The sequence below is a fragment of the Ranitomeya variabilis genome, chromosome 1, assembly GCF_051348905.1.
Source record: "Ranitomeya variabilis isolate aRanVar5 chromosome 1, aRanVar5.hap1, whole genome shotgun sequence".
Taxonomy (NCBI): Eukaryota; Metazoa; Chordata; class Amphibia; order Anura; family Dendrobatidae; genus Ranitomeya; species Ranitomeya variabilis.
In genome coordinates this window covers 257,774,251-257,795,754 of record NC_135232.1, presented here as the reverse complement: position 1 = coordinate 257,795,754, position 21,504 = coordinate 257,774,251, and the positions used below count along the sequence as shown (strand labels likewise).

Below are 21,504 nucleotides of genomic sequence, written 5' to 3'. Positions count from 1 at the left end.
AAACCTCATCCCCAGCAGCAGATTCCTGGAGAATGGGAGGATGATCCATCAGCAGCAGCTCTGGAGTCACCGGTGACCGCTGGAGCACGATCATGGAGCCCTTTAGATGATGTACGGGACTGGAGGGGAAGTGGAGCAGAGGCTAGTGGATTCTCCTCCGGTATCCCCTTTTATGATAAGTGGGGACAGTGACTGTAACTGCACCCCGGATCCGAAAGTTGTGCTAGTTGCATCAGATGTGAAAAGGTGGGACTGTTCTGTGTCCCTGAGGGCAAGAGCCCTGTAATGCTGTGAGGGACTGTTCTGCGTCCCGTGGGCAGGAGCCCAGAAGACAGTGCGGTGAGAATGGCTGCAGTTAAAGAATTGTTTTGAACTGTTTTCTCCACTCCAAGTTTTGTTGCGCCCCTTCTGCTGGATTGCAGGACACAGACCTTATGAAGAGATGGTGCCCTATGGACTGTTGCTGAACCGTGTGTGACTGCTCTGGAGACTGTAATAAGATCTGTGAAATGGTGTTGTTTAACCTGAATTTTGTTTGCAGGAGGTAAACTGAGCAGCACACATGTTTTAAAGGGACAGTGGTCTGGAAATAGGAGGGAGGGGGAGGAAACATATAAAGGATGACCTGATGAGTGAGCCAGGGTCAGAAGAGAATGGACTGCATGCTCCTGAATGGTTGGAGCTGTAGTAATTTGGCCATGTGGGCCATGAAGAAGAGTGTGGACATTCATGTCAGTTTAGGACTGGTCAGTGGACCTGGAGAGTCCTATGGAGAACTGTCTGTCCGGGTCTCAGGAAGAGGAGACCGGGGTCAAATGGATCTATATTGGTGTCTGGACAACCTGAGGGTTGAGCTGGGTTATGCCAGGATTGTGCTCACGTGATTGTGAGCTGGTGAGAACTGTTGGCCAAAGTTGGGCCATACTGTTAAAAGAACTGAACTGTTTGCTCCGGGGTCCCAAGTAAGTGGGATCGGTGCCAGTCCTGACCTGAAACGGGTCAAACGTGGTGGACTGGAGCAAAGTTCTTTTGTTGTAATGTATAATAATTGTTGAAGTTATTGATGTTTTAATAAGATGCCATTACATTGTACTTATTGTGATGTGTATATCCTACCGATACCATATGGTCGGGGACGACGATGGTTTTAGGAGGGAGGTATGTAAAGGGGTGTGCAGGCGGCTAGTTTGAGCCCTGCATTCCTGTGCATGCCTACCTAATGAAACTGGGTATGTTTTGTGTTTGCTATGTGCCCTGTGTAGTTTATGATAGTTGACACTGTTTAATATGATAATGGCTGACACTGTTCTTGTATCTGTGTGTTAGGGACAGTCAGTGGCAGTGGTAGGTCAGCATTGGTGAGGGTTATGGCATTGTAGTTACAGGTTAGTGTTAAGGGGGCACTGTAGAGTAGGAGATTAGATTGTGTTGAGAACTGGTTTCAGTCAGAGTAGTGACAGTTGAGAAAGGGGGCGGAGCCAGTGTAGTGGCAGGGAGAGTGCCTTTCTGAGGTAATTTTCAGGTAGTGGGAGGAGCTAGAGCAGAGTGAGGAGAATTGTTCTAGAAGGAGTTGTCACAGAAAGCTGAAGAGAGCAACAGTGTAGAGTTAAGAGAGCGAGGCAGCCTGGAAGAATCAGTGGCTAGTCTGTGGGTTACCTCCCGTGACGTCCGGGACTTACGGTCCGAACAGGAATTGCGGAGACAACCTGAATTTTCACCCAAGATGAGGAAAGTGGACAGGGAGCACTCAGTATCAGCTAGCTGGATGGTTCAGGAAGCTGCGGGCCTGGGAGCCACGGTGCAGGAAGAAAAGCTGAGGGAGCAGACCAGGGAAAACGCAGGAGATGGATTACTCGCGTATTGGGAAAATGGATGGACTGTAACTGTTATGAAGATGCACGAGTTAAGTAAAGTTTTATTGAAAATGAACTGGGACTTTGAGAACATTTGTGTGTGTCTGCGACGGATTGGAGCCCTGTATGCTGTGAAGGATTCTGACCCACAGGTGGGTGAAATACGTGACACACACAGCACACCACAAAATGGACATGATATTTCTGTAACGGAGCGTCGGGGTGTGATGAGACAGCAGTTGCAATCCCTCGGTACGGCGACCACCCTGGCCCCCGTTACACTCTTCTGGTGTCTTAAGGTACCGTTATACTAAACGACTTACCAACGATCACAACCAGCGATGCGATCGTTGGTAAGTCGATGTGTGGTCGCTGGGGAGCTGTCACACAGACCGCTCTCTCCAGCGACCAACAATCAGGGGAACGACTTCGGCATCGTTGAAACTGTCTTCAACGATGCCGAAGTCCCCCTGCAGCACCCGGGTAACCAGGGTAAACATCGGGTTACTAAGCGCAGGGCCGCGCTTAGTAACCCAATATTTACCCTGGTTACCATTGTAAAAGTAAAAAAAAAACCACTACATACTCACCTTCTGATGTCTGTCACGTCCCCCGCCGGCGGCTTCCCTGCACTGAATTTGTCAGCGGTCACCGCTGTGCTCTGCTTTACGGCCGGCCGGCGCTGACACATTCAGTGCAGGGAAGCGGCCAGCGGGGGACGTGACAGACATCAGAAGGTGAGTATGTAGTGTTTTTTTTTTACTTTTACAATGGTAACCAGGGTAAATATCGGGTTACTAAGCGCGGCCCTGCGCTTAGTAACCCGATATTTACCTTGGTTACAAGTGAACACATGGTTGGATCGGTGTCACACACACCGATCCAGCGATGACAGCGGGTGATCAGCGACGAAATAAAGTTCTGGACTTCTAGCTCCGACCAGCGATATCACAGCGGGATCCAGATCGCTGCTGCGTGTCAAACACAACGAGATCGCTATCCAGGATGCTGCAACGTCACGGATCGTCGTCGTTCTCGCTGCAAAGTCGCTTAGTGTGAAGGTACCATTAGGTAAACTTTTCCTGACCAATTCAGCTCACAAGCTGTTAATTTGTAATTGTGTATTTTTTTTATGAACTTGTGATCTTTTTTGTTCCGTATAGTCACTATTTTTTTAGACATAAAAATATTTTTCCACTAAATAATTTGATCAAATTGCCCTCTTTTCCAAATTGATTTTATGGTTTCACATATGACTTGCATTGGTGACATAACATATTGCATTGTTCATGCTTCTGTGATGGAATCAAAGCTAAACTTTGGGATCCTGAAAAACGCAGCAAAACCTGCTTTTTGTAAGCAACTTCTTCACTGCCAAGAGAGCAGGTTTTGCTGCAGAAAAAAATGCAGCAAAAATGGAACATAGCCTTAAAGGGAGCATTGGCTTGGTATATTGTTGATCTGCACTGCATGCTTAGAAATCTGCTCGAATATAAACCTGCCTTAAAGCAAACCTGTCAGCAGGATTGTACTCAGTAAACTAAAGTTACTGTCAGGTTGGCGCCGTTATATTGATTAAAATGATACCTTGGTGATGAAATCCGTCTTGTGGTTGTTGTGTAATCTGTATTTGTGTTTTCAGTTAATGAGATTCTTGAGCTCCGGGGCGACCTGTGTGTGTGTGGGGGGGGGGGCTTTATGTAGTGCTTTGCTTAATTATGCATCCTTATGGGCTTATGACAGATCATAATGATCCTTCACTGACCTGTCCCCTATTTTACATACTGCATATCATATTGTGGGGTTACAACAAAAAAAATAAAAAAAACATCAATATGGGGGCGCCTGCACTTTAGCATGATATATGCCGAATATGCATTTATGCTTTAGTCCTATACTATCATGGGGAAAAAAAAGAAATTATCATAATCAAAATGGCGGTGGCTCCTGCACAGTAGCATCACGAATGATGCATAAATGCATATTAGGTATACAGTATATCACGTTATGATGGATGTAAAAAAAAAAATGTGTAACCCCACAATATGATATTCAGTATGTAAAATAGGGGCCAGGTCAATGAAGGATCAGTGACTTGTCATAAGCCCATAAGGATGCATATATAAGCAGAGCACCACATGAAGACCCCCCACAGGCTGCCCCGGACCACAATAATCTCATTAACTGAAAACTATAAATACAGATTAAACAACAACCACAAGACGGATTTCATCAACCCAGGTATCATTTTAATCAGTATAGCGGCCCCAACCTGACAATGACTGTAGTTTGCTGAGCACAATCCTGCTGATAGGTTCTCTTTAAGTTGTCCAGCATTTTATAACTCCATTTGGCAGGTATAAACTGTGAATCTTCTAGACCCATAAATATCAATACTGAAATTTGTCATCAACCACTAGCTTGCTGTCTGCCAAGCAATCTCATTATGTGTTTCTGATTTAAACTGTAGCACAGTTGTGTAGTATGTATTTCTGTTTTTCCACCTGTGCAAATTGATTTGCAGTCAGACTGCCAAGAGCTCATAAAGCACAAACGAAGATGCAGAATCTTTTGGCAAAAGGGAGCTGTTGTTTAGGCCATTTAAATTCTTGTAATGAATTCTGCCACTCATTCACTGCAATACTAAACAGGTTACTGCGCTTTCATAAAATGTGTTGCACAGACTATAAAATCGTCAGAGTTTTGAGGATTTTCTTTTTTATATATATTTTTTTTTACTCAAAATGATTTGTGTAAGGTATACTAGCACCAGATTTATTAGTGATGCACAAGTCACATAAATGGACTTGTAGCCTACAGTGTTTCAGATACTGCATAATTCAGGTACACTCTGGTCCTGTACTGCAAAATCACACATAATATATATTGTATTGTAGATTTATAAAGGCATTGAAGGTCATGGCATTTCCATCGCTTAATTAAGGATGAGTGCTTTAATGTAGGCAATAATTGGAATGGAAGCTGTATCTAGGTAACTTTGAATTAGCATTTATATGTCAGGAACAGGACACTATATCATAGTTTTGAGGTATAAGCAGGGACTCCGACCTCACAGCCCTGGCTCACTACTGAACATGTACATAAAGTGCAGCACAGATTCATCTCACCTAAAAGCCGAGATCCTTAGATCAGGAACAGAACAGCCATTAATAGGACATTTCATAACTTTCCCAAATTATTATAAAAACATAGCACATCCTGCACTGTACTACTGTACCCAATTTATTATATGTTTTTGGAGTCGGTCCATTTTATTCCGACTCCACCAAAATGGACACCGACCACGTCTGACTCCACAGCCCTGAGTATAAGGTAAAAAGTTGTCTGATTTGGGGCATCCCAATCTTGACTGATTTGTTCCCACAGAACCAATTGACAATGGGGTGGTTTTGCAGAGCCCTAATGAGCAGCTGTTACTCCATAGGAACCTGCTGTATAATTACTTGGTGTTCCTTAGACTTCCCTGTAGAAGCACAAAATGTTGAAGCCAATTTCAGATGGATGTAATACAGGTGCAAGCTGCGATCGGTATTACCTCTACAATAATTAGTTCTACTAATTTACATGTAGATCACATAATGATCCTACAGTCATCTAAGTCCAGTTTCATTAAACCCCAGAAGGTTCAGATATTTTGGATGCGAGATGGAAGTTAAAATGCACTCGTATTTCAATTGTGTGAAGCAGCCCTACAAGGTGCTCGTGGCATTTTTCCACGCCGCTGATCAACACCAGTGATTTTTCAGGGCTGGAGGCTGCTTTTGTCACTATCTAAATCATGGGATTTTATTAAATAATGTTCTAAACACGATGTGCAATGTAGTACAATAGCTGTTTGGGCAATTAAATATTTGGAGTAAATATAATCAGATTAACGCATGATTAGATGTAATGCATCACTTACACATAATATTCCCCTATTATTTCTATTATTATTTATTATTATTATTTATTGTTATAGCGCCATTTATTCCATGGCGCTTTACATGTGAGGAGGGGAATACATAATAAAAACAAGTACATTTCTATGATCATTAATACTGATATTATTTTCACCGTCGACTCAGAATTGCCAGTGCTCGTTCTATCTGTTAGCAGCTTGACAGTATAACTTTATGATGCATGAAAACAGCAAAAGCTCTATTGGGAAGAATACTGCAAACCAGCAGGACAGTGAATTCTAAATCGCTGTGTTCTTAGTGGTCCTTTCCTACACACTCTTTAATATGTTTGCTGGCATTTTACACTGTAAATGTCTGTTTCGTATACACTTGCACATGGCTCTTGTGCAGAATAAAGGGTTGGAAGACCTTCCATAAAAGTACTAATTTTGCTAAATTTCGTATACTGAAACCTGTACATCCTTTACAGGACCCCTTACAGCAAGGATGCGTACCATTTCTGGTCCAAAGGCCAAATTATTACATTGAACTAATCTCAAGGACCGCACTAAAGCTTTGAGAGTATATTCCTTACATGTCTGACTTCTGTAAATTATATTTCTAAGACTCCCACCTATCAGCAGAGTGAGGGTCTCTTCATTTCAAATTTGCAATCTATTAAAGAAGAGACCATGCATGCGACTCTCCATTGTTGTGTATGTGAGCTCCTAACATTGAGTATTTCAGTACACTCATAATAGAACAAGCACACATGCATAGCCACCTCTACACCTTATGTATTCTTTACTTGAGTGCTACTTCGGAGTCAGGCAACCCCCATTCTATTAATATGGGTGCTCCACACAATGTTTATTTTCCTTGATTATATACTGCCAACATTTTCTGCAGCACTTAACAGACACTATCACTGTCCCCATGTCTTTGGAGTGCGGGAAGAAGCTCATGTGCACACAGGAATGAGCATTCAGACTCATTGCATATGTCCTTGGTGGGATTTGAACCTAGGTTCCCAGCGCTGCTAACCACTGAGCTACCATGCCGCCTGTGTTTTGTAAGGAAAATAGGCATCTACTTGGACAACTTCTTGTCATACCCCTCACTTGGCCCTGATAAAATGATAAATCCTATCCTGTGCTGGCACCGTTCCAGCAGTGTCGGCACTCAGGCTCCGATGCGGTTATTGTGACGCCAGCGCCCTATCAGCGCTGGCCACCCCAGCCTCCTCCTGTCGAATTGATCAGGAAGAGAAAGTCTGAGAGCAGCTGTGGCCCCGACTTCCTCTTCATGTTCAATTTGTCCGAAGTGCTGACTGGGTGCCGGTGTCACAACAACCGCACGGGAGCCCCGGGGCCAACACCTTGGAAAAGACGCCGGCACAGGAGGCGTTTAGGCTTTATTATTTTATCGGCCCCAAACATGTTGATCAAGAAGGGGGTTTCCTAATAGTGGGCACAGCATTTAAATGTACTTTAAAACTGATATTAATTTTAAGATAATGTATTATTATATGTGTTTATTTTAAGTAGCAATTGGTATGCACGGGTTTAAACCACTTTAATGTACACATTACCAGTCTAGATCATTACATCAAAATGTTATACTAGTATAATAAATGTCTGTTGAATTTTAGCGCATATGTTTGCAGAAATCTCATGTAGACATCACACGAGGGTCACACTACCTGTGGTCTTGACCTTAATAATGTGTTAGGTTCTTAAAGAGGTTGTCCACTTCCCTAAGGCTACGTTCACATTTGCGTTGTGCGCCGCAGCGTCGGCGCCGCAGCGCACAACGCAAACAAAAACGCAGCAAAACGCATGCACAACGCTGCGTTTTGCGCCGCATGCGTCGTTTTTTTCATTGAATTTGGACGCAGCAAAAATGCAACTTGCTGCGTCCTCTGCGCCCCGACGCGGGCGCCGCAGCGACGCATGCGGCGCAAAACGCAAGTGCGCCGCATGTCCATGCGCCCCCATGTTAAATATAGGGGCGCATGACGCATGCGGCGCCGCTGCGGCGCCCGACGCTGCGGCGCTGGCCGCAAATGTGAACGTAGCCTTACTCATTTACTATTTTTGCCATAAGTGCTTAAGGACAATGACTCTAAAGAACCTTGTATACTTTTTCTACCAAATTTCACGTGTTTTTTTTTTTTATCCCTTTCTGCTGCACTTCCTGTTCCATGGCATCAGCTTTGTTTTCTAAGCCGAAACTTCATTTTAAGAATCCTTATCTCCCATCACCTCTTTTGCTGGGCTGTAAGCCAGCAATGAACACTACCCCAGGAACCCTGCCTAAACCCCTCTCCTACCCAGCATCAATCGAAGCCTCAGCACAAGGTCCTATCCAAGATACTGCTGCAGTCAAGTCATTGATTCAGTGAATAGAATTAACACACAGCACCAGAATATCAGCAATGACAATAAAGTTTATCCCCTACTCCCCCTCAGTAACTAATCATGTTCTACTATAATAGGATGGATGTAGAGTGGGATATGCATGAATGTGTACCTTACAGCAGGTACACTGCATGGTGTATATACTGTATATTTATAAACTGTGCTGTATATATACAGATACACAAGACTGCTCTGAAGGAAGAAATGTGCAGGGAGATGGGAGAGCTGTGTCTGCAGCCTATGCACAGCAGCAGTGAGTGAGCTCTGCTGAATAGAGCCCCGCCCACTCGCACAGCATGAAAGTCACATGACTGCGATGTCACATCAGATTCCAGAGTTAGGGTACGTTCACACAGGACTTTTTTGCTGCTTTTTTTTGCTGCTTTTTTTTATGCTAATTTTCAGCTGCTTTTTACAGTACCAGTAAAGCCTATGAGATTTCAGAAATCTCATGCACACACGTTGGTTTTTTGTTTGATCAGTTTTTTCTGCTTTGCTGCTTTTTTTGGACATAGGGCATGTCACTTCTTTCAGCGTTTTTGCTGCGTTTTTGCAGCGTTTTTTCACCCATTGACTTGAATGGGTGATGAAAAAAACGCTGCAAAAACGCTGAAAAAACGCATGTAGCATTATTTGCTGCGTTTTTTGTGCAGAAAATCATGGCCAGCAGGAAGGGATCTCACAGCCAAGAGCTTAGGGGTGTGGTTAGTGAGGTGTGAAGAGCCATTGTGAGGTGTCCTGTTTGTGATCTATTGTGAGGGAGTTCCTGGTAGTGAGGCGTGAAGAGCCATTGTGAGCCATTGTGAGGTGTGAAGAGCCATTGTGAGGAGTCCTGATTGTGATCTATTGTGAGGGAGTTCCTGGTAGTGAGGTGTGAAGAGCCATTGTGAGCCATTGTGAGGTGTCCTGATTGTGATCTATTGTGAGGGAGTTCCTGGTAGTGAGGTGTGAAGAGCCATTGTGAGGTGTCCTAGCAGCTGAAAATTGGCATAAAAAAAGCAGCAAAAATCTGCAGCAAAAATCTGCAGCAAAAAAGTCCTGTGTGAACGTACCCAAAAAACGCACCAAAAACGCACCAAAAAAACGCACCTAAATTAGCATAAAAAAAAGCAGCAAAAAAAAGCAGCAAAAAAGTCCTGTGTGAACGTACCCTTAGAAACTGAGGGAGAATCTGACATGACATTATAGAAAGTCAGAGGATTCTCAGACTGAGATCATGTGACTAGGAAAGTGAAGGCTTTAGGAAACCAAGGTATTTACAGAAGGCGCTATCTGTAGCAGTTGGCTCACACAAAAGGGACTTATAAAGTGGAGGCCAACCCCTTTAATTTTTATTATGATGTGTTTGTGCATTGCATTGCTCCAATTGCTTTGATTAATCACTTTTAAAAAAAAAACTGTTACATCTGTAGCCAACTTTACTTCTATCACCATCTGTTTGTAGAGCTAAACTTTATTCAAAATTGGCCAATAACCACAATCCTTCCTCCTTTAGCTACAGTTCTGTGTACAGAGATAAAGTGAACCCATGCAGTGTCAGCATGTGGATTGCTGGGATAATATTTTTTCATAATTATAAAACTTTGTACATGTATTCTCTGTAATACAGTATTTTACATTTAACTGTATTAACCGCTGTTCACCTTATTTTTTTAATATTTTGCATGTATGCTGGGAAAGCTTCCAACATAAACCCTAAATATGTCCATAGATATCCATCAATCATATAGAGGCCTAGCAAATGTGCTTTTGGCTTCTGTCTGGCCAGTATAAGTCAGCAAACAAGAAAAAACAACATATAGTCATCAATTTTCATAAGCATGTCATATCATTTAAAATACTTCAGCTCTCTTCAATGACTCAAATTTGAAATCTGTAATAAGACCAGGATATAAATGTGTAGCGCAAAAGGACCTGCAATAGGCCAGTCTAAAAAAGAATCCTCCAAAGTATCTGCATTACATAGTTTGTTCAAAGTGTGACCACCTATGATGTAAGTGTTGTCAAGTGATGACAGTTTCCCAATTTTTGTAATATTCTGTAGCAAAAAATATAAAATACATAAACTGCAATACAAAATATGTGGTTACGTCACGTGCACCAGTTGTCAGAATCAGTATGTGTGATATATCTTCTGCACTTTAACCCCTTAACAACCGCCAATACGCTTTAGTTGAGGGACCTTATTCCTCAGCTCTGCTTCTTAAAGGCGCTGAGAAATAAGGGTATAGCGCCTGTAGCATCTGAAAATGAACATGATTTAGGTCGGTTTTTACTGTCCCCAGTCGTGTGATCGCCATTATTCACGAAATGATGGCGATCACAGAAAAAAGTCAGATTTCCCATTCATTTCTCTCTCCTGTGATATGATCTAACATACCAGAGGAGAGAGAAATGGGGTCCCCCTTCCCCCTGATACCTTTGCCTTCCCCGGACGCTTCAGCTACGGCCCTCCACGTCATCTTCCCGGAAGAAAATGGCGGGCACATGCCCAGTGCGCTTGCCGATATCTGCAGGCCGGCACTTGGCAGCAATAGCAGATTTTTCCTATTGGTTCATTTTGATCACTGTGATAGACCCTATCACAGTGATCAGAATAAAAAAAAAAGTTAATCAAACCCCTCTTTATCACCCCCTTAGGTAAAAATAATTAAATAGAAGGTTTTTTTTCCATTTTTCGATTAGGGATAGGGTTAGGCTAGGGTTAGGGTTGAGGTTAGAGTAAGGGTTGGGTTAGGGTTGTGTTGGGGTTACAGTTGTGGGGTTGGGGTTGTAGTTGGGATTAGGGTCAGCGGTAGTGCTGTGTTAAGGTTTGAGATAGAATTGGGAGGTTTCCACTGTTTAGGTACATCAGGGGGTCTCCAAACGCGACATGGCGCCCGCTATTGATTCCAGCCAAATTTGGGTTAAAAATATTAAACGGTGCTCCCTCCCTTCTGAGCCTTGCCATGTGCCCAAACAGTGGCTTTCCCCCACGTACGGGAGGTATCTGCATACTCTGGAGAAATTGCACAACAAATTTTGTGATCCATTTTCTCCTGGTACCCATGTGAAAATAAAAAAGTTGTGAAAAAAGTAAAATGTTCATTATTTCCTTCGACATTGCTTTAGTTCTCGTGAAGCACGTGAATGGTTAATATAGTTCTTGAATGTGGTTTGAGCACCTTGAGGGGTGCAGTTTTTAGAATGGTGTCACTTTTGGGTATTTTCTGCCATATTGACCCCCCCAAACTCACTTCAAATGTGAGGTGGTCCCTAAAAAATGTTTTTTTTTTATTTTGTTGGAAAAATTAGAAATCGCTGGTCAACTTTTAACCCTTATAACTTCCTAACAACAACAAAAACATAGTTACAAAACTATGCTGATGTAAAGTAGACATGTGGGAAATGTTATTTATTAACTATTTTGTGTGACATAACTTTCTGATTTAGGCCTCTTTCACACTAGCGTCGTACAACGCATGTCGCAATGCGTCGTTTTGGAGAAAAAACGCATCCTGCAAAATTGCTTGCAGGATGCGTTTTTTCTCCATAGACTAACATTAGCAATGCATTGCCACACGTCACAACCATCGTACGACGGTTGCGTCGGACCGTTGGCACAAAAAAAGTTGCATGTAACGTTTTTTGGTGCGTTGAAAAACTGCATCCGCTGCCCCTGTTGTGCGGCGCTTTCATAGTATTCGTCGGTACGTCGCATTGCGACATGCGTCATACAACGCTAGTGTGAAAGTAGCCTAAAGGGTACAAAATTAAAAGTTTGAAAATTGCAAAATGTTCAAAATTTTTGCCAAATTTCCGTTTTTTACTTAAATAAATATATCGAAGACATTTTACCACTATGTCAAGAAAAAACAAGTCTCAGAATCACCGGGATACATTGAAGCATTCCAGAGTATCACCACATAAAGTGACAGTGGTCAGAATTGTAAAAATTGGCCTGGTCATTAAAGTGAAAAATTAGCTCAGTCACTAAGGAGTTAAGGCTATGTTACCACTATCAGTATTTGTTCAGTATTTTACATCAGTAGGTATAATCTAAAATCAGGAGTGGATGACGAATAATGAACAAATACAGTTAGGTCCATATATATTTGGACAGAGACAACATTTTTCTAATTTTGGTTACAGACATTACCACAATGAATTTTAAACAAAACAATTCAGATGCAGTTGAAGTTCAGACTTTCAGCTTTCATTTGAGGGTATCCACATTAAAATCGGATGAAGGGTTTAGGAGTTTCAACTCCTTAACATGTGCCACCCTGTTTTTAAAGGGACCAAAAGTAATTGGACAATTGACTCCAAGGCTATTTCATGGGCAGGTGTGGGCAATCCCTTCATTATGTCATTCTCAATTAAGCAGATAAAGGGCCTGGAGTTGATTTGAGGTGTGGTGTTTGCATTTGGAAGGTTTTGCTGTGAAGTAAACATGCGGTCAAAGGAGCTCTCCTTGCAGGTGAATCAAGCCATCCTTAAGCTGCGAAAACAGAAAAAACCCATCCGAGAAATTGCTACAATATTAGGAGTGGCAAAATCTACAGTTTGGTACATCCTGAGAAAGAAAGAAAGCACTGGTGAACTCATCAATGCAAAAAGACCTGGGCGCCCACGGAAGACAACAGTGGTGGATGATCGCAGAATAATCTCCATGGTGAAGAGAAACCCCTTCACAACAGCCAACCAAGTGAACAACACTCTCCAGGAGGTCGGCGTATCAATATCCAAATCTACCATAAAGAGAAGACTGCATGAAAGTAAATACAGAGGGTTCACTGCACGGTGCAAGCCACTCATAAGCATCAAGAATAAAAAGGCTTGACTGGACTTTGCTAAAAAAACATCTAAAAAAGCCAGCACAGTTCTGGAAGAACATTCTTTGGACAGATGAAACCAAGATCAACCTCTGCCAGAATGATGGAAAGAGAAAAGCATGGCAAAGGCGTGGTACAGCTCATGACCCAAAGCATACCACATCATCTGTAAAACACGGCGGAGGCAGTGTGATGGCTTGGGCATGCATGGCTGCCAGTGGCACTGGGTCACTAGTGTTTATTGATGATGTGACACAGGACAGAAGCAGCAGAATGAATTCTGAGGTATTCAGAGCCATACTGTGTGCTCAGATCCAGCCAAATGCAGCCAAACTGATTGGTCGTCGTTTCATACTACAGATGGACAATGACCCAAAACATAAAGCCAAAGCAACCCAGGAGTTTATTAAATCAAAGAAGTGGAATATTCTTGAATGGCCAAGTCAGTCACCTGATCTCAACCCAATTGAGCATGCATTTCACTTGTTAAAGACTAAACTTCAGACAGAAAGGCCCACAAATAAACAGCAACTGAAAACCACTGCAGTGAAGGCCTGGCAGAGCATCAAAAAGGAGGAAACACAGCGTCTGGTGATGTCCATGAGTTCAAGACTTCAGGCAGTCATTGCCAACAGAGGGTTTTCAACCAAGTACTAGAAATGAACATTTTATTTAAAATTATTGAATCTGTCCAATTACTTTTGGTCCCTTTAAAAACAGGGTGGCACATGTTAAGGAGTTGAAACTCCTAAACTCTTCATCCAATTTTAATGTGGATACCCTCAAATGAAAGCTGAAAGTCTGAACTTCAACTGCATCTGAATTGTTTTGTTTAAAATTCATTGTGGTAATGTTTATAACCAAAATTGGAAAAATGTTGTCTCTGTCCAAATATATATGGACCTAACTGTATGTCTTATATACTTTTCCTCTGATTGTTCCAATCCTCGCTTACAAATACTGATGTAAAATAATTAATAACCAAATACTGATCGTGGCCTAAAAATGAGAATCAGAAGACATTTCTTTGATATTGGAAAAACAGGGGTCGCCATAATTGTAGTTTCCTCACATTTTACATATGTTCATGCAAGTGACTATTCACATTTCTTTTTAACTGTATTTATTGATTTTACATTTTTTAGAAGGGTGGGGTAGGGATAGGGAGAGCGGGGAAGGAACTATTTACACTTCTAAGTGCAAACTATTGAAAGGGTAGGCAACCCCACCTAGAGGTGGCAACTATTATAGAAAATTGCTAAACAAGAGAGTTTTTCTGGATTATCTATGCTGAAAACATGCAGTCCAAATGGTTTGAACACATGACATGACCTTATCCTACAAGTTTTTGCACCTGATCCCCCTCCTCTCCTTTTTTGATAAATTTCTCTTGATGCTCAATTATTCACCTATCAGTTGCAATTAATCAATTATTCAATGTTGTATACTATGTGACTTGCTTTTGGAAGGTTTTTAAAGCACTGCTTGCATATCTATTTTTAAGCTATGATTAAGGGTCAGTTGCGCATGAAATGCAAGAGCAATGTTTATATTTTCTGTTTGTGGAACCGTACTGGAGATCTGTTTTCAATCTGAAGAAATACAAAGTTTTTACTAATTTTGGACCCTGGCTTTGGTTTTCCCTTTCCTCTGACCACAAAAAAAAGTCCAGTGAAAATATCATATACCACGCCTATTGTTGACTGATGCCAGTGTGTAGAATCCATCACAGTCATCTCTTAAACAGGTATATTAGTAATGTGAATTTTGTGATTGCTTTTCATGACGTATTCATTAAACAAATGGCAATATAGAATATCGTTGACAGATGTAACTGTCTCTATTTAACATACACTAAATAAACTTTTTTCCATTGTATACACTAAATGGAGGTCAAAGGCACAAGGTTGACATAGCCATACCTGTATGAGCAATAGCTTTAATGCTGCACAATGTTAAGATGTATTATTTCGGTATCCGCTTTGTAGGAGCACAACTTTGTCTTGTTCCCTAATATATCAGAGATGTCACATTTCAATGTAAAGAGAGTTTGTATTCACATTGATGAGTTTTCAGTCTGGAAGAAAAAGCAAATTAATTTTGTGAGCCTTCTAGAGAAACCAAGCAACTGCAATGTGCCCCTGTTGGTGATATCCAAGGTTCCCATGCTCAAATGCACTAAATGAATTCCATCTTGCAGACCTATCCCTAAGCTAGGAAGTCAGCTGTATTTGGAAGATGTAATCGATGATCAAACATGGTTACAGCCTGTCAAGTCTTTTGCATTATATCTCAGTGAGTCTGCGCTCTTCTCTCCAGAACAGTAATCATTATGGACTTTTTTGTTAAAGGGTTTTTCCAGTTTCACCGCTCTATTGCTAAGTGAAAAAATATTTTAGATAGTTTACCTCCTTCAGTTTTTTTTTCTTCGAAAACAAATGAAAAAAAAAAAAAACAGATAGAAAACTGGAGGAAAAAAAAAGGTCCTTTTTTGTGCATGATGTGGTAATGTGTCCTTATAAACTCTGCTACCAGAACAAATTCACTGAAAGATTCTTACTTAAAGCGAACCTGTCAGTAGGATTGTGCTCAGTAACCTACAGACAGTGTCAGGTCAGCGCCGTTATACTGATTAATATGATACCTGGGTTGATGAAATCCATCTTGTGGTTGTTGTGTAATCTGTATTTATAGTTTTCAGTTAATGAGATTCTTGTGCTCCGGGGCGGCCTGTGGGGGAGGGGGGGTCTTTATGTGGTGCTCTGCTTACATATGCATCGTTATGGGCTTATGACGTGTCACTGACACTTCACTGACCTGCCCCCTAGTTTACATACTGCATTGAATATTGTTTGGAAAAAAAAATAACATTCATCAGGCAGGCGGTCAACTGATATTTTGCAAGCATGGATGAAACAGTCTGAACATAGGTGTAAGTACACATCCTGATTTTAAATAATACTGAATGAATGGTAGCGTTAAGGTACATTTAAAGGGAACCTGCTAAGTCTACCAATACCCCCAGACTGACGCTATTATCTGACAGAGCCCTATTCTTGTATTGTATCAAGTGATCGATGTTGCAAAACGCGCTTTTATGTGTAGCAAAAACACTTATAGTATTGGATATTATAACAAAGGATTGTAAACCCAAGTGTGAGTGAGGTGTCCTGGAAGCCACTGCAAGGCTTAGGAAAACCGAAAACTAAAAAACGTGCCAGGACAAAAGTTGTAACACCAATTGCTTAAACATTGTTAAACTTTATTAAATACAAAATATAAAAAATAATAAAAATCACAAAATACAGACACAAGGACAAATTGGTGGATGAGCAACTGTAGGAACCCTGATAGTAAAATATATATATATATATATATATATATATATATATATATATATATGTATTTTTTTTTTTTTAACTATACTCTGTTCCACTATTGTTTGTGACTCATCTGTAGGTTACATAATGCAATACCTACTTATGTCCTTTACTATATGGTCATAGATATTGGGTGACTACACTCAAAATAACAAGTATATACGGTACTTAAATACTTCGTCTATTTTTCATCATGTAGTCGTCACATAATGTGGGACGTTCTGAGACATTGTGCCTGCTCCAAATTAAGTACTAAAATTCAAATATGTGCATGGAAGAACCAATCTAATACATTAAGCATAAAAGCAGATCTCTCTTTATTACCTCATAATATCATCTTATATGCCGTATATACTCTAGTATAAGCTGAGATTTTCCTCCCATTTTTTTAGGCTGAAAGTGCCCCTCTCAGCTTATACTCTAGTCATTGTCCCAGGGGGTCGGCGGGGGAGGGGGAGCGGCAGGATTGGCGGCTGTCACATCATACTAACCTCCTCCCGGAGCGGTCTTTGCAAGTCCCTGCTTCTCAGATGGTCTCCGGTGCCCGCAGCTCTTCCTGTGTTCAGCGGTCACGTGGTACCTCTCATTAAAGTAATGAATGTGGACAGGACTCCATAGGGCATATTCGGTACTTTAGTGAGCGGTGCCACGTGACCACTGAACACAGGAACAAGCTGCCGGAGACCATCGGAGAAGCAGGGACCTGCAGACACCGCGCCAGGAGAGTGAGTATAACGGGAGGGTGAGCCATGTGATATTGACCTGTCCTGTTCCACAGCCGGGTGGGGTCTTCCGCATCCTCTGGCTGTGACATTCAGGCATTCGCCCTCTGCCTAAACAGTCACTGCAGGGACCCAGAAGACTCAGTGGTGCGCGGCGGTTTAACAGGGACAGATGAATATCGCAAGTGCCGTGGGACTGAGCCAGCAGCAACTCCTGCATCTGGCGCCCAGCGACGAGAGGGGAGTATGTCTTTTTTTTTTTTTTTCGCAGCAGCATATGGGGCATGTTATTCTATGGAGCATATTATGGGGCCATCATTAACCTTTTATGCAGCATTATATGGGGCATATTTTAATATGGAGCATCTTATGGAGCCATCATTAACCTTTGCAGCATTATATGGGGCATATTTTTTGTATGGGGCATCTTATGGGGCCCATCATGAACTTTATGGAGCATTATATGGGGCGTATTTAGTATGGAGCATCTTATGGGGCCCATCATGAACTGTATGGAGCATTATATGGGGCTCCTGATTCAATATGGATATTCAAAAACATTTAACCTACTGATGTCTGAATTAATTTTACTTTTATTAGTATCTATTTTTATTTTTGCAATGTACCAGTAGCTGCTGCATTTCCCACCCTAGGCTTATACTCGAGTCATTAAGCTTTCCCCGTTTTTTTGTGGTGAAATTAGGGGTCTCGGCTTATACTCGGGTCGGCTTATACTCGAGTATATACGGCAGGTTATTAGTATTCATGCATTGTAACAATATAATTGGCTCATGTTAGCCCTAAATATTTGCTGGCATTAGCATGCATACTTCTAATTGGCTAATTTAACACCATTGACACCCATCTAGTGGTCTGGGTGTGGTCCTAATCTCCCCTCCCCCCCCCCCCCCCCAAGTTTCAATTCTCCAATTTTCCTGTGTTTTCCCTAATTCCATCAGATAAAGACATTCCTTAGGGTACCGTCACACATTAAAATTTTCATCGCTGCGACGGCACGATTCGTGACGTCGCAGCGTCGTATGATCATCGCTCCAGCGTCGTAGACTGCGGTCACACGTTGCAATCACGGCGCTGGAGTGATGCCGAAGTCCCCGGGTAACCAGGGTAAACATCGGGTTACTAAGCGCGGCCCTGCGCTTAGTTACCCGATGTTTACCCTGGTTACAAGCGAAGACATCGCTGGATCGCTGTCACACACAACGATCCAGCGATGTCAGCGGGTGATCAAGCGACGAAAGAAAGTTCCAAACGATCTGCTACGACGTACGATTCTCAGCAGGGTGTCTGATCGCAGTAGCGTGTCAGACACAGCGATATCGTAACGATATCGCTAGATTGTCACGAATCGTAACGTCGTAGCGATGGAAATTTCAATGTGTGACGGTACCCTAAGGTGCACATTATCACACAAACATATACTGGCTCAAACGCCATCTTGGTAAACAGTAAAGAGTATATGTAGAATATACACAATAAAGTCAGAAGAGATAAATATAAACCTGCTGTCACAATCATGTGTATACATGCTGTCCTAAGAATGGGACTTTTTTTTACTGTTGGGGTTCCTACAGTTGTTCATCCACCAATTTGTCCTTGTGTCTGTAATTTTGGATTTTTATTATGTTTTTTATATTTTGTATTTAATAAAGTTTAAAAATTATTATCCATTTGGTGTTATAACTTTTTTGTCCTTTCACATTTTTTTGTTTTTCCTATTGCGTATTATATACAAATTAGCCAGCACCAGTGCGGCGAGGAATCTTCACTGTCCCTGTCATATTTAGAGTGAAGGAACTTGAGCACCTGTGGCCTTGGAACCCACTTGGCCTAAACGTGCCTTTGGCCCATATGAAAAGACCAATATTATAGTTGGGGTCCCTGTTGTAGGTTTTTGATTGGGGCCCACAAGCTACAAGATTCAAGCTTCGCCACTGTGTAAATGCATATGAATAGTTAAGAAAGTTCACTGTAATTTACCGCAGTCCTTGTGTTAGTGATTGTTGATTGGGACCTGGCTTATTATGGTGCTTGACATTAATAATTATGTATTCTGTATTTTCTAAATTGTTTTGTGCATTTAAAGTTTAATGCACATAATCACATAATATACATATTCTGGGGAAACCTTATATTCTACCAATATTTCACATGTAATTCCCTTTGCTTTGCATTTTATGTAATATAATGATATTCTATTTATTGTGATCGTTCTTTAGTGTCAAGAGAATAAATAATACATTACTTTTCAATTGACCTTGAGCCTCCTGCTGTTTGATTTGCTGTCTTATTTTTATATCTCTTTTTTTAAGAAACTTATGGTTACTATAAGAGAAAGCGATAACGTGCATTTTACTTTTTTATACAGTAACACAAAGGGAGATGTAGTTTACTATTACGGATCCAAAGGAGAACAAGAGCCAATCCAACTAAAACCTGGTGAGTCATTATCTTTTATTATCAAGTATATTATTTGTGAATTGCTACAGAGAATATATCCAATAAGAAATGACCAATTTACTATTGAGTTACTTTTATATACTGTACTGTAATATAATATGGTGGTGCTTCTGTACCCTTTGTTTTGTATAATATGCAAAAACTTTGAAGGTCATATGTCTGTGAGGACACATTCATGTATACATGTTGCACTGAGTATGGACTGTGATTTACTGACTGGCCTTGAGTCCCCAACACCAACTTGACAGCATCATAGACATATTTGAGGTTGTCAAATTCAGGTCAAGAAATCCACAGCTGGTCCGTGAATCATGGCACATACTCAGACCGTGACACATCGATGTGCGATTTTGTCCTTAGACTAGGTTTTCATTTAAACAGTGCTCTACGATGAGCACTGATTTTGGGGGTTAACATCTAGAAGACAGACACAGATGGGATGGAGGCCAAATAGAGTAGAAAGTGACATTTTCTGCCCCTTTTTTCTAAATGGCTACATCGAAGCTCTCCAGGGTGTTCTGTGTAAATTTGCAGATTTAGATGGAAACTTCAATTCAGTGTTCAACATATACCACTGTATAAATGTGAACTTTGGCCCAAGTAGTGCTGATATTTTCTGCATATTAAAGTGTGATGCACGTCTGTCTTATATTCGTGTTTTCATCGATATATACGGTAAGTGTTTTCATCAACAGATACCTGATTTTGTTTTATTTATTTTTTTTAAACTGAAATATTTTTCTGATCTTTTTACCACTATCTTACTGAGTATGAGTGTTTTTGTATATTTTTTATTCTAGATATTGAGGTAAATAAATGTACCTTGTGTCATTATTACTAGATTTAGATAGTATAAAGTGTTAAAAAGAACATCACAAAGTTTAATATCAGCCACAAGGCACATGTAAAATCTGTGATGTGACAGCTAAAGATCAAAGACATAAAGATAAGAGCTTCTACATGTTGAGGCAGCCTATCGAATGCTCAGGCCGCTAAAGTAGATATAGATATTGTGTTTTGAGGAATACAAATCATGCTGTATTTCTATTACAGAGAACCCATACCCTCATATAATGCCTATAAATATGACACAGTAGACTTATTAAAAGTTATTTTCTAGATTGGTTTAACCCTCTAGTGAGCAAGCAGTGAAAATTTGTGAAGCATGGTACAAGGCTACATAGAATCACCGGTTACATAGTGCTCAGTTAGCAACAGTAGTATACAAAAGCATCAACACTGCTGTAGGATCTAACATTCACATTATCACTGGATGTCTGGCCAGCATAGTAGAGCTGCTGGGTCCTAGCAGTCACAGATCAGCTCTGCCAGTGGTATGTGACTTAGCAAGGGATAGTTTTCCTCTGTAACTGAGGCTCCTATGAATTACGAGGTTACAGTGGAAAATTACCGTATTTTCCGGCGTACAAGACGACTTTTTAACCCCTAAAAATTGTCCCAAAAGTCAGGGGTCGTCTTATACGCCGGGTACGGCGTGTGCAGGGAGCGATCCTGGATGTTTCCCAGGGTCTGAAGGAGAGGAAACTCTCCTTCAGGCCCTGGGATCCATAGTCATGTAAAAAATAAAGAATAAAAATAAAAAATATGGATATACTCACCCCTCCGAGAAGCCTGGCTGTCACCGCTGCAAGCGTCTGCCTCCATTCCTAAGAATTGCAGAGCGAGAAAGACCTTCGATGACGTCGCGGTCAGGTGACCGGTCACATGAGCGGTCATGGACCAATCACAAGACAGTGACGTCATCGAAGGTCCTTCACGCTCTGCAATTCTTAGGAACGGAGGCAGATGCTTGCAGCGGTGACAGCCAGGCTTCTCGGAGGGGTGAGTATATCCATATTTTTTATTTTTATTCTTTATTTTTTACATGACTATGGATCCCAGGGCCTGAAGGAGAGTCTCCTCTCCTTCAGACCC

At 41.4% G+C, this 21,504-nt stretch overlaps 1 protein-coding gene across 2 annotated transcripts in view; it reads left to right on the top strand.

Annotated features, from left to right (window-relative positions):
* TANGO2 (transport and golgi organization 2 homolog) overlaps positions 1 to 21,504 on the top strand; it is a 366,375-nt gene that overhangs the window by 295,900 nt on the left and 48,971 nt on the right. For both annotated transcript variants that reach the window (XM_077293385.1, XM_077293384.1), the window contains exon 6: positions 19,478 to 19,548. In XM_077293385.1, the coding sequence (XP_077149500.1) occupies positions 19,478 to 19,548 (71 nt within the window). The remainder of the gene's footprint in view (positions 1 to 19,477; positions 19,549 to 21,504) is intronic.